A 13453-nucleotide genomic window follows, 5' to 3' on the forward strand; every position below is an offset into this window, starting at 1 on the left:
GGCTCAGTTTAGAATATCAGGATAACATGAATTTTCTTAAACCTTGACAGCATAAAAAGTAATCTAGCTAACAAAAATCAGGAGGTGGAATTGGGGAAGAGAAGTAGAAGCAAGTGAGAGATGATCCCTACATATTTCATAACAAGGAGCCATAGAAGGAGAAGTAGACATTTATGTCTATCTTTTTTTAAGTTGAAATGTAGCTATTAAAGCTAAAGATAAAGGTAGCAGAATCTAGAAGAGGAGTCTTGTGCGAGGAAGGCTGTATGACCGTGCTCAGTATCTCATATTACATGGCAGAGGGTCAGCAGAATTGTCTAAAGATAGTAATCAAACTTAAAGTAGTACAGTTTTATTACATAAAGTTATAATGGTAAATACCAGAAGAACTAATAAACAAAGCCTGCTAAAAGAGGAGTATTTTTATAATCACTTCAGATAATTATGAATGTCCTCCTTTAATACTATACCAAAACTCAACAACTGGTGGGTTCTTAAAGGTCAGTTGCAATGTTGAATCTAAATATCAGTGAACTTTTTGCACCCTTGTTATATTAAAATGTTTTGGTCTATTTTACCCTTCGAATGAATGTTTTACCCTTGTGTTATTATTATTACGAATATAGTTTTGACCTGCCAACCCCTTGTAGTGGTCTCCGGGACTCCAGAGGTTTATGAACCACACTGAGGACCTCCGTACAAAGTATACAATCCCTAACCCACTCTCATCTTTAAACTGAGGATATTTTTAAAATATTGGTTGTTTAAAATGCAACGTTGTTAATTTTTTTTTTAAGTATTCAGTCCCCATTAACATTTGGGATACATCGAAAGTGAGAACTTTGTGGAGTCAAGTCATACTAATCTTTAACCATTGTAAACCCTCTTGAGTCAGTGTAATTTATTAACACACCATAGCTGTTCCCATGCCCAGAAGCTGGTTAGGTGAGGAGTGGTGAGAGACAAAAGTACCTGTCCAAGGTGCTGACTGCAACAGACCTTGTTGTTGTGTTACACATACCGTTGTGTTGTTAAAGAATAATTTTCAAAAGTTAAAAACGTGACTCCCATACCAATATAAAATGAACATGTGTCAAAGGTTTTATTCAGCTCATTCATTAGCAAGAGAACCAGCTGTATGTTAAGACTGGTTCAAATGAGATTTCATGGAAGGACGATTTATAGAGTCAAAGGCATGTGAAATGTATTTACCGATAGAATCAAAACTGCTTAGTGTCCTACAAGGCATAAGCCTAGTTTTGGGGACAGTCTTTTCCGTGAATCAGAAATCATTTGCATTGTCCTTGCCTGAGAGCCATTTGTGTCACTCTCAGACAAAAAGTTTTGTGTTGCTGTGTTTTCTGTAAGTTAACCTCTTCTTTGGCACCCTAGCAGAGTTGTATTGGATTGGCCAAAGCATTCATTCATGTTTTTCCATACCATCTTATGGAAAAACCCAAATGAATTTTTTGGCTAACCCAATAAAATAACTTAATAATGAAGAGGGAGTCAAACAAAGGTAAACATCCCTAGAAAATCAGATAATCCCTGGGGGATGAGGGTCTGCTAGCCAATTCCAGCTTGCCTTGAAGAAGCAACCGCTTTTGCCTTTTTCTAAGTTTGGAATCATTTTTCTTAACAGCATTATTCAATATTCAGAAGCAAAAGGGTCGGAAGGGAATCAGTGGGAAAATCGTCAGCTTCCTACCCTCATCAGCAGGTTCGGTGCTAACCGAGCAGCCTGGCAGACTCCTTCCCAGAAGAGCTTCCCTGCTCAGGTGGATCAGAATCGTACGCCAGTCAGGTTTCCACATGGGAATCACCCACGGGTCTGAGCAGAGGGATTAAGAGATCACAAGCCACATTGTGTATCCCAAGTGATAGCAGGAAGGACAGACAAAAATCAAAGTTACTAGCACATGAAAAAGCCACAGCAAGGCAGAGGACATCCTGCAGGTAAAACACAGGTAAAACTGCTCTTTAGAGTGTAAGCAGTGGTACACGGCATCAGTTAGATTAGCCAGTGTTAACTACCCTTGGTTGCTTTGTTAGTCTATATGGATGCGATATGAAAGAGGCAACACGTTAACATAGCAGTGTAGACAGTTCTTGCACGGAGCCTTGGCTGTGTGACAGCCCTTTATGAGACACTTGACTTCTTGTATCTGTGTGTGGTATAGCTAAGCAGACTCTGAATAGATTGAATATTTACTGTAATATTCCTTCAGAGGACACTTGCTTCGCTGTTTGTTAGTGCTGCTTCATTTCTAAGTACATCAAACCCAAGTAGGAAGCTTCACCTCTTCAATATTGGGTTGGAGCCAGAGCCAGTCATAAGCACCATCTTAGGAGCTGAGTACCTTTTCTAAACATGGAAGGAGTTCAGGGGGTCCCCCACTGCGTGAGCACAACTGTAGTCCTGGGTCCAGATATCTCTCTTCTCCCCAGTGATTTCCAAATCAGTGTGTCACACACACACACACACACACACACACACCCCTCTAATATCCACACCCCTGGGAATTCGGTCCAGTCTTCTCTGACTCCTTCTCTCACGGAAACAGCCTATATTCCTTTCCTGCTGCTGCTGTAACAAATTACCACAAACTGGGTCGCTTAGAACAACACAGAGTCATTGTTTTACAGTTCCTGAGGTCAGAAGTCCATGAAATAGGTCTCACTGGGATACAAATCAATATGTTGGCAGAGCTGCCTTCTTTCTGAAGGCACTAGAGGAAAATCTCTTCCCTTGCCTTGTCCAGCTTCTGGAGGCTGCTCCCATCCTTGACTTTGGACCCCTCTCCATCCTCAAAACCAGAGCATCTTGAAAATCTCTGACTATGCTTCCATCGTCATATCTTCTCAGACTCTGACTCTTCTGCCTTCCTCTTTCTCCTATAAGAGTTTTCTTTTCATTACTTTGGGCCCATCTGCTTAATCTAGGTTAATCTTCCCATCTCCAAATTCTTCATTGATCATATATCTTCAAAGATCCTTTTGCCATGTAGGTAACATACTCACCGGTTGCAAGTGACGTAGGACATGGACATCTTTGGGGTGCGATTGTTCTGCCTACCACAAGCCTCTTCTCCCCGCTTCAGAGGGTGTTATGAGGATTAAACTGGTGAATGCTTGTGGAGAGGCTGGAATGGTGCCTGGCACAGAGTACATCCTTAGTAAGTGCCCATCTGTGTATGCCTCTAGTTACCTAGGGTCATTATGATATTTAAATTGGAAAAACAAAAAGTTAAAAAATCCTGAAGCTTCCTGGCTAATTCTGAGGCAACCTGCACATGGAAAGGTATTACAGAAAAACAGTGTAGATTATTTCATGGGTATTCATTTATTGCTGGTTATTGATTTAAAAATTTTTAGTGCGTTCTTTTAAGTCACTTGAATGACATGATCTTAAAAAAAGTCATAAATGGACTGTAAATATGCACACTTGTTACTTTATTCGAAGACCAGAGTTATCTCTAATCCAAAGTATTTTTTTCCAGGTAGATTTCCTTTTAGTGGATAGCCATTTTCAAATTGGCTTTAAAACATAAAACATACTGATATACTTAGCTTTCTATTTCTGGGGTTTATTTCAAAATATAAGCCTTTGAAGTTAGCATAAGAAAGCTAATTTGATTTTTAAAAAACTGCATATAGCATACTTTGTAAAGCATTTTAGCAAAAAAAAAAAAAAATTCACATATTAATACTTTTCCTCTAATGGCATTGTCATAGCCTTTTTTTTTAAAAAAAATAAAGATAGCCTTAATCCTTAAATTTGGTTCTGCTAAAAGTATAAATGGACATGTAGGGGAGAGTATTTTAGCAGAACATTACAAAACAGAGCTGGAGTCTAACTCTTGTTCTTAACAAGCACTGTCCATCAGAATGTTTATTTCCATTGCAGAAGCGAATCTGTTCTTGCTCTCATGGACCAAAAATATTTTCAGCCAAAAATATGAATATAGAGACTTCTTCTTGGGAGAACATTAAATATCACCTCTTTGGTTTAACAAAAAATTCTGTGGATGTAGCTAGTAGATAGAATAATGCCATGTTCTACTTGGACGTTCTAGGGAAACTGTGGAGCACCACTTAATCTGTGAATTTGTCTTTGACTCTTGATTTCAGCGGCAGCTGCTGCTGCTGCTGCTAGTGCTAATTCACCAGCCTAAGCTACTTAAAGAAACGCAGGGCACAAACAGGCAGCCTCTCCCAGTCTGCCCCCTGGTGGCTTTGGAAGGTAGTGCAAGCAACAAGCGGCAGCCTTGGGAACTTTCCACCCCCCCATCCCATTCTGGACCGAGTCCAGATTTAGGCCCATTCTGGATGGAACAGAGCAAAATCGATTTTGAGAATTAGATCCTTTAATGAGATCTGTGCGGTCTTCCTTAATTAAGTGAGCTTTTGTCAAGAAAAAAGCTAATAGTCCTTGAGAAAATCAATACCCTAAAGCATATCTCGCCAGCCTTTCGAACCTGAAGCTGCATGGCAGGATACTCAGAAAAGGTCTCCAGTCATACGGAAGGAGAGCTCGAGGAGAAAGAAGCCAGGGAGATAGATGATGGGGAGCAGCCCGAGCCTGACTAGTGGTGCCGTGGCCAGGCAGGAGCCAAAAGCATGCTAATGGAGGATGTACTACTGTTAGGACTGGCCGGTGAAGCGGGTGAGGGGCAGGGAGGCAGGCGGAGAGAGGATCCAGAGGAAGGAGAGGCCGAGCTGAGAAGGGACGAGCTTTGACACAGGAGGCCTGCTGGGGTGGTAGGCACCAGGGTATCTGTGTCGCAGGAGAGAGGGCCAATAAACTCAAAATGAGGCTGATTCAATGCTATACATCAGCATATTTAAAACAGACAGCTAGTGGGAAGTTGCTGTATGACACAGGGAGCTCAGCCCAGTGCTCTGTGACAACCTAGAGGGGTAGGCCAGGAGTGGGGTGGGAAGGAGTTTCAAGAGAGAGGGGATATATGTACACTAGTGGCCAATTCACATTGTTGTACGGCAAAAACCAGCACAACATTGAAAAGCAGTTATCCTCCAATTAAAACTAAGTTTTAAAAACATCAGAATGAAATTGCCTTGAGACTCCCCAGTGGACCCTATGGTCTGCCACGACTCCAAGAGCTCAACAGCCAGGAAGGGGAGGGGAAGGGGGTGAAAATGATGCAGCACCCACAGTCTGGAATCCGTACAAACCACAGTCGGTACAAACTGGAATCTGTGAACACGGTCGCTTCTTGTGTAGAATCGTGTTGTGACGTGCATTTCTAACATCCTTTCTGAAAGCTTCCCACAAATCCCTCAGACCGAAAAAATGTTAACCTTGGCATTTAAGCCTTGATCAACTTGGGGAGGGTCTCTTCTTCAGGATGACAGCTCATTCCGTGATGTTGCCGGCCAACTTGTGTTAGGGAAGCAGTGGGCAAGATCAGCCTGAGTTCAGTGGTTTTGCAGGTGTTTTACTGATTTCAGTATTGATTTAACGTTGATTGGAAAATATAGAGATAGGCTGTATTTTGCTAATAAGACTAGTTGACTGTAAGGAGCATGGAGTTGGCCTTGGAGGTGATAGAGACCATAATTAACCAGAGAAGTGACCACAGTCAGTGAAGTTGTCCATAAACTGTATTCTGTGGAGCATGACTGTGCTTGCTTAAAAATCAGGGCCTCCATCAAAGTAAGTGTTCAGAATGTGAAAACCCAGGAATGCCAGATGAAAGAAGACAGACCACGGCTTGAAGGGACGCTGCAGGTTAGGGACCGTTACCGAAGAGAGGAGACCCAGAGAAAGAGATTTGGAAGTCAACCCCAGGCCTTCAAGAGGCCACGGACGCTGTGCACCCTGGACACTGTGGGCCCTGAATTTTGACCACCTATGGGTTTACCACCTGCAGAAAGGCCAACTCTGAACTCTGTAGCTCTGTGCTTGAGATGGATCATCGTCCTGAAAAGAAACGAGACTGAGTACTTAAAATAATGCATCTTTTTTTATATTATTATTATTTGGCTGCAGCAGATCTCAGTTGAGGTATGTAGGATCTAGTTTCCTGACCAGAGACTGAACCCAGGCCCCCACTGCATTGGGAGCACAGACTCTTAGCCACTGGACCACCAGGGATGTCCCTTTGGTTTGAGTGCATCTTTGATTGGAAACTTTATTTCCTTTTGTATTTTTCCTCTCCCCATCAAGACTTCCACTGGGGGAAAATTGCTTTTGTGTTTTGCTTCTATTTGTCTTTCATTTGATAGCAGGGTTTTATTATAACGTGTAAACCTCTTAGGAGCACACCTCCCTCATTGCATTTTGTAACTTGGAGTCTGAGAGCTGCCAGGCTGCGTGGGAAATGTCAATGAGAAAATCAAGTCCTGTCCTGTTCTTGCAATCTGCAGGGTTGAGTGTTTGCTGCTTCATGTCACCGGAGGTTTGCAGTGGGGACAGGAGGCAGAGGTGAAGGCGTACAGGGCTTTTGTTCTCCCTTTCATATTTTGTACTGTTTTACTTGTGCACTAGTTTTGGGTTTGTGGGGGCAGGGGGCTCTTGAAGAAGCTGTCCTTGTTACTGAACAGTACTTGGCCCTCTCTTTATGTCTTTTAAGTGGTATCCTTCCCCTCACCCCTAATATGGGCAATGATAATAGATAAGTAAGCCACCCTTGGAGAAGGAAATGGCAACCCACTCCAGTATTCTTGCCTGGAAAATGCTATGGACGGAGGAGCCTGGTAGGCTGTAGTCCATGGGGTCGCTAGGAGTCGGACGCGACTGAGTGACTTCACTTTCACTTTTCACTTTCATGCATTGGAGAAGGAAATGGCAACCCACTCCAGTGTTCTTGCCTGGAGAATCCCAGGGATGGGGGAGCCTGGGGGGCTGCCGTCTATGGGGTCGCACAGAGTCGGACACTACTGAAGTGACTTAGCAGCAGCAGTAGCAGCAAGCCACCCTTGGCTTATTCACCTCAAGTTTTTAGGTCTGCAATCATTTGTCCTATATTTTGTCTCTCTCTGTCATGGATTCACGAATTTGGGGGACTGTAGAAAGAGGGGAGAAAAGTCACTCTTTGCATGTCTTTTCCATTCCTACTCTATGCTTTACAGGTTTAAACTTTTCAGTGGATATATTACTTTTTAGTTGTAAAATCACAACCCATAGAAGTTAGCCTCTCCTCCACTCCTCCTTTTTATGTAATTTTTAGATATGTCTTTGGATCAGTCAGGGTCCCAGCAGAAGAAAAGAGGGCCCACCTGACAGCAGTCACTGAAGAAAATGGAATGAAAAGACGGATTCTGTGCAGAGTTCGGGGAAGCCCACACGGGGTGGTCCCGCACCTGGCACTAGGAACAGGAGGAAGCCTTTGCCCACCTCGGGTGGCAGGGGTGACATAGGGGAGCCATTCCTGGAACTGGGAGAGCGATAGCTGGAGCAGTAGGCGAGGCCAGTCCGTGAGCCACGTGGGAAGGAGCCAGGGGCCTCTCACTGGTTGGACCCAGTCAGAGGGCAAGGGTCCACGTTAATGTGGACACAGGGGACAGCTTCCAGCACAGAACATGGTGGAGAGAGGATTGGAGGGGCAAATGGACAATATTCAGCACAACGCCTTGTTAGAACCATTTATTAATATTTTAAAACACAATATATGTGTTCTGCTGCCCAGACACGTCTCTGTGCTCATTGCCCTCTTTGTACTGAGTAGTACGTAAATGTCACAAAGGAGTGAATGCAGGGGACTTCCCTGGTCTCCCGATGCTGGGGGCCTGGGTTGTGTCCCTGGTCAGGGACCTAGATCCCACATGCCCCAACTAAAGATCCTGCATGCCACAACGGTCCCACGTGTGGCAACTAAGAGCTGGCACAGCCAAATAAAGAAATAAATAAAAACAAATGCTTTTTTAAAAGGAGTGAATGTAAATGGCAGGAGTATTTTAAACGAAACTAAAAACAAATTAGAACTCTATGGAGAGAAGCTTCATCCTGGTTAAGACTCTAGGTTCTATCAGCCAAAGAAATCTATGGAGAAAGATCTCAGAATATTGTTACCTTTTGGGGGGGCCGATGTTGTTCAGGAGAAGGCAGAACAGAATTTTCTGGGGTGCTGGGAATGCTCTGTGTCTTGAGTGATGGTGAAAATAGATCGAGCTGTACACTTAAGATTTATTCACATTACTCTGTATGTTGTACCTTAATTTAAACAGAAGTTGTTTTTTTTTTTAATTCACAAAAATGTTTACAATTCCTAGAGACCTGAGTTCCTACCCTGCTGTCTCTGTTACTTACTGACTGTGTGACCTCAGGCAAGTTATTTAATCTCTCTGTTCCTTAACTTCCTCCTATGCAACATGAAGATAGTAATATTCTTACCTCAAAAGGTTATCGCAAGGATTACAGTAGCCAACCTTAGGGAAGCATCTGGTACAGCATCTGGGACATGGTAATCACGCGGGAAGTATTGGATATTTCTATTGAGATAAACATTTTTTTTCCCTAAAATAACCCAATTCTGCTAAGTTCTGGGTATCATTTTTTTCTTCTTTTCTTCTATTTACTAAAATTTCCAGTCTGCGAGTCCATCCTTTTATACAAGCAGATTCTGAACTTGAGCTAATCACACGCATACAGCCTCGCTTCCCAGGCCCGTCCTGATAAGGGGAAAGCACTGAGGCAGCTCACAGTCTTTCTGTTCAGCTTGCTAGTGGCTTCCTTGCCAAATGATGCTCCAAGGAGATGCCCTTAAGTCTCAGAGCAGAGACACTGCCTTTGTAGACCCTGTCATTTGTGAGGGACCTCCATATGATCCTATTCAGTATACTCACCAGATTGCATCATTTTATTTCATGAATTGTAACAGGCCTTGGTTAACTGGGACCCGGTGGACCAAACAGTGCTTGCCAATGAGCAGGTGGATGAACATGGCTGTTCATGGCGTTCTGGAGCAAAGGTGGAGCAGAAGTACCTCAGACAATGGTTTATTAAGACAACTGCTTATGCAAAGGTGAGTGTCAGCCTGGAGGCGCCCCAATAAGGCTTATGTTTGAGCAGGTCTTCTGAATATTAGCCTCACTGTTGGAGGTGAACTCTAGTTAGAGCTGTTAGAGCCATGAGTGTGCAGACAGGAAGCACATGGACCTCAGGGTCACTCACATAGAGCATGATGGATTTGGGTCCTTCAGTTGGAAATCAAGAATAGCACCTGGAGGTCACCATAGGCCATTGTTTGCTGACCTTTCAACAAATCACTGTACTGCTCTAAAGGCCAAAAAACATTCATCTTTATCTGCAGCTATATCAGCAATAAAACTAGAAAGGAGAAAAGCATTTTCATCTGTGTAGTTCTAGGAAGACCTCCAGAAAGATAGAATGACATTTCTGAGGGTCCAGGGGAGACCATCTAAAGGAGTGAGGAGATGGAGGTCTTCATGCGGGAAGGCCAGGGTGAAAGTGAACCAAGGCAGGAAGCAAAGCTTTGGACTCTTAACTCTTGTCGTGTCTCCGATTAATAGTGTAAACCAATGTGAGTCCCTGAAGTTCAGTTTCCTCATCAATAGAATGAGAGGATGTGACCGAGTGAACTTTAAGTTGCCTTTGGCTCTTTACGTTTTCAGAAATTCAAGGCAAAACCAACCATTGAAAGGTGGGACTTGCTTACTAAATCACCGATACCCTGGGTGAAATAGATTATTCTGGGTATGCCAGAACCGCTCTGTGCAAGATGTTCTTTGAGCCTACCATGTTTCAGGATATGGAATTGAGCGATCTCTTCCTGAAATTCCAGAGGAAAGTGTTTAGAACAAAACAAGGCAATTTGATAATCTCTATTTTAGCATAAGACTGGAAGTCAGCAGGATCTGAAAAGGTAAAGGCATCAGGCAGAGTTACTGATGGTATGTCACGGTAGTTCTTGCTCTGTGGTAGCCACCATACGTAGGATGGTTGTACCTTCCCATTGTAGCCCATGGGTTGCTCATCACAGATAGGGTACTGGACTGGAGTGGACTTTGGGTCAGATCCAGTTCTGTACTTTTTATATTGCAAAATAGGCACAAGTTATAAATAACCTCGGATCACTACAGAACTTTGCTGAATTAGAACTATAGTACTCCAGTTCACCATACCAGTGCCATATGGTTATATGACCTCTCGTTCTCTCACTCAAAAGACATGTCTTAAATGAAAATGTTCCCCATTTTAATTTATCCAGAATGTAGCATATGGTTTTGGAAAACTGTTCATTAGAACTTGCTAACATAATGCCTTGCTCCTTTTAAGCACACTGTTAGTACTGAGAGGATGAACGGAAGAAAGCTGAGGACGTAGCTTTCTGTCACAGCCCAGGCAGTGGGAGCCCCCACCTGCTGACAGTTGGGGACTGCATCACCAGGAGGCAAGCCAGGCCACCTCAGGGACCTGTCAGATGACTCTAATAGGCATTGGTGGAAAGGCCACCTAATTAGCTCTTTTGTTTGACCTCTGCCTCTAATTGGAAATGTAATAACCTGAGTGGCATTATTCTTTAGATTGTCAGCTGTGAATTTTCAGCTGTTCAGCAGAAGTGGTTAGTTACCATGGTGACTTGCCTGCTTCCTGATGAACTCCAGTGAAGAATTAACTGCAGAAGCTGACATTAGAAGTCGATACTTGGTTTGCCCTGGAGATCAGAAGAGGAGGTGGCGTGGGAGTGGTTAGGGGTGAGCAGACATCTGCGTTCACTGCACATCCTTGACTGAGGGCTACACATGCACAAAGCAAGACTTCATAAGGCCTAAGAGAAAATTATTACTATGGGATTAAGAGGAGAGCAGAGCTATCAGGGGGCTACACAGTGCTCTGAGGCCTGGGGTCATGGTTCCGCCGAAAGTATACAGCTGAGACCCCAGAAAGGCTATATATTACAAATGTGCATGACTCTTTAGGACCAAGGACAACATAAAAATAGACTCACCTTAATTAAAAATAAGCCTGACGGTTTCAAAAGTAACTTTCAGAACAAAACTCAACACCTTAAAAGGGAAACAGCGTAGTTCAGACTCGCTACAAGGTTGGTTGTATCTGCAATGTCCAGCATGTAGTAAAAAATTACTAGATTTGCAAAGAAATCTATAATAAAGGGGGCAAAAGGGGGGGTCAGCACAAAAGAAAGAGATCCTGAGATAAAGGGAAAGGTGGCCGTAAGGAGCGAACAGATGAGTGGACAGGGGGATCTCTGGAGAGAAGTGGAAACATTAAAAAAAATGGAAATCTAGAACAGAAAAGTATAACATCTGAAATGGAAATTTATTGTTTGAGCCACAGAGGGATGCGTAAGGGTTGATTAGGCCGTAAAGCTGTAAGGGAACCCCTGTCAGTCCATATAGGGAACAAAACAAGTGGTCGTTCTAAAACAGCAAGTGTATGACATGTTTCAGAAACTGAAATAATGACAGTATAGCCGAAACTAAGAGAGCCACGAGGAGGAACTCAAGGTGGGGCTGGAAAACCTGAAGAAATGGTTAGGAGCCAGATCAGGCAGTGCCTTAAGAAACCCGTACTTTATCATGGGGGTCCCGAGAAGCCATTAAAGGATTCTAAGGAAAGGAGTAACATGGTCAGATTGGTGTTTTTACAAGCTCACCATGGAAAGGGCAAGTGAGGATGCAGAGAGACCAGTTAGGAGGTTATTGCAGTGCTCCAGGCACGCATAACTTAGACGGTAGTGGGAATAAATGGGTAGGTTAGAAAAGCAGTCATATGGCAAAGCCTAAGGACTTGGTGACATTGAATGGAAGTGTGTAGGAGATGATGTCATGAAGAAAGCCCCTGACCTGGACACGAAGTGAATGATACAGCTACTCACTGGGATCAGGAGTCCTGGAAGAGACACAGTCCTGACCCTTTTGAGTTTGCAGTGACAATGAATCATTTGAGTAGAGATGTAGAAATAAGTGATTCTTGGATAAATGTGTCTAAAACTTCAAAGAAGATCAAATGAGACAGGACATCTACTTTAAAACCTCATATGACAGCAATAGTGTTGAATTAGTGATGAGGTCTTGCTATATAGACAAGGATGAGATATTGAGTCAGTAATGCTTTTAGCTGCAAGTAACTGAAAACCCAAGTTATGGCGACTTAATAAATGGGAGATTCCTTCTCAGAGAAGAAGTTCCAGTTGCTGGGACCAAACTGAGATAGGGCTCTGAGTTGGCATTTCCATGGTTCTCATCAGCCATTCCTTCCTGCCAGTCACCTCATGGTTGCAAGATAGCTGCTGCAGATCACACATCATGTTTCCATTCAAGACAGAGGCAATGTTAGTAACCAGAAAGCAAGAACTTTCCCACAAATGCACAGCCAGATTCCACTGGCATTCTGTTACCCCTTGTTGTGTCTTGTGGCTATACCCAGGCAAGAAAGGCTAGGAAAGCAGACTTGAGCTTTTTAGCTTCTGTAGTCAAGATGGTTGGGGGAAGGGAACGGGGAATGGGTGCTGGGATGGCCAAGCTGTGCCCGGCAGTTACCTTTAGAGCTCCATGTGAACATCTGATTGTGCAGCCCTGAGGGCTGCCTCGATGGTGTACAGCTGGTGGTCTGCTTGGGAGCATGGCTGGAGGAGCCCTCTTTTCATTCTCGTAACTTCCAAATTAGAAAGGGTGATGCCTGATGTGAAAATTAAAATATAAAAAATCTGAAATACAAAAATCTTTTATCGAGGCTGTTCCGTGATGTATTTGATGTTTCTCCCTGTATCCCCCATCCAGTCCTCCCCAGGATTGTTTGCTTTATGAAACATTGAAAGTGATTTCAGCCACTTGTTCTGTGAAAAAAGAAAACTGGCTGTAGGAGTATCTGAAGAGCATGAATTAGTTCTGGCAGAAATGTGTGGGAAGATTGCCGTGGGCAGCACCGCGGGGTGGGAGCAAGGGGAGGAGGGCAGATTGGAGACGTCCATACAGGAAGCCAAGGGGGTTCAGAGCCTTGTGGAGCGAGCGCTTCGGTTCCTGACCACAGGGTGACAGTTGGAAGGCGAGACAAATGGAGAGACGGCTTCCCATCTGAGCTTTTCTGATGGATTTGTGGTTTTGACTTCTGCGCTGCCTCCTGTATCTCCCAGAGGCTGCCTCCCCACAGGTCCTCAGACAAGACGCTGGGACACCGTACATGGCTCCGCTTTGGCATTAAAGTGGACATGATCACACCCTGATGGTGCTCAGTCAACGCCCACACCTAACTGGTGCTGCTGTTCTCCTAAGTTTCCAGGAGTTACCTGGCAACTACTTAAATACGAACCAAGTCTGTGATCACCTCCCACTTCCTGCCTGCTTGCCCCCGATTTGATCAGTTCCCAGGCTTTTCCTTGCACATTCATCTTATTGAACGTTCACATCATTCTTTGGAGGGTGGGTACCACCTGTTACCCCATTTTACTGATGGAGAAACTGAGGCTCACACTGGTTGTAAAGTAACAGCACTGGGATCCCAGTC

The 13453-nt window shown here is 43.8% G+C and overlaps 1 protein-coding gene across 3 annotated transcripts in view; it reads left to right on the forward strand.

Moving 5' to 3' along the window:
• Positions 1 to 13453, forward strand: part of LARS2 (leucyl-tRNA synthetase 2, mitochondrial) — a 146473-nt gene that overhangs the window by 60300 nt on the left and 72720 nt on the right. For all 3 annotated transcript variants that reach the window (XM_055413611.2, XM_055413612.2, XM_088832001.1), the window contains one exon: positions 8844 to 8987. In XM_055413611.2, the coding sequence (XP_055269586.2) occupies positions 8844 to 8987 (144 nt within the window). The remainder of the gene's footprint in view (positions 1 to 8843; positions 8988 to 13453) is intronic.

Source organism: Moschus berezovskii, chromosome 24, assembly GCF_049115385.1.
Source record: "Moschus berezovskii isolate FMDL1 chromosome 24, NW_MosBer_1.0, whole genome shotgun sequence".
In the NCBI taxonomy this organism is placed as follows: domain Eukaryota; kingdom Metazoa; phylum Chordata; class Mammalia; order Artiodactyla; family Moschidae; genus Moschus; species Moschus berezovskii.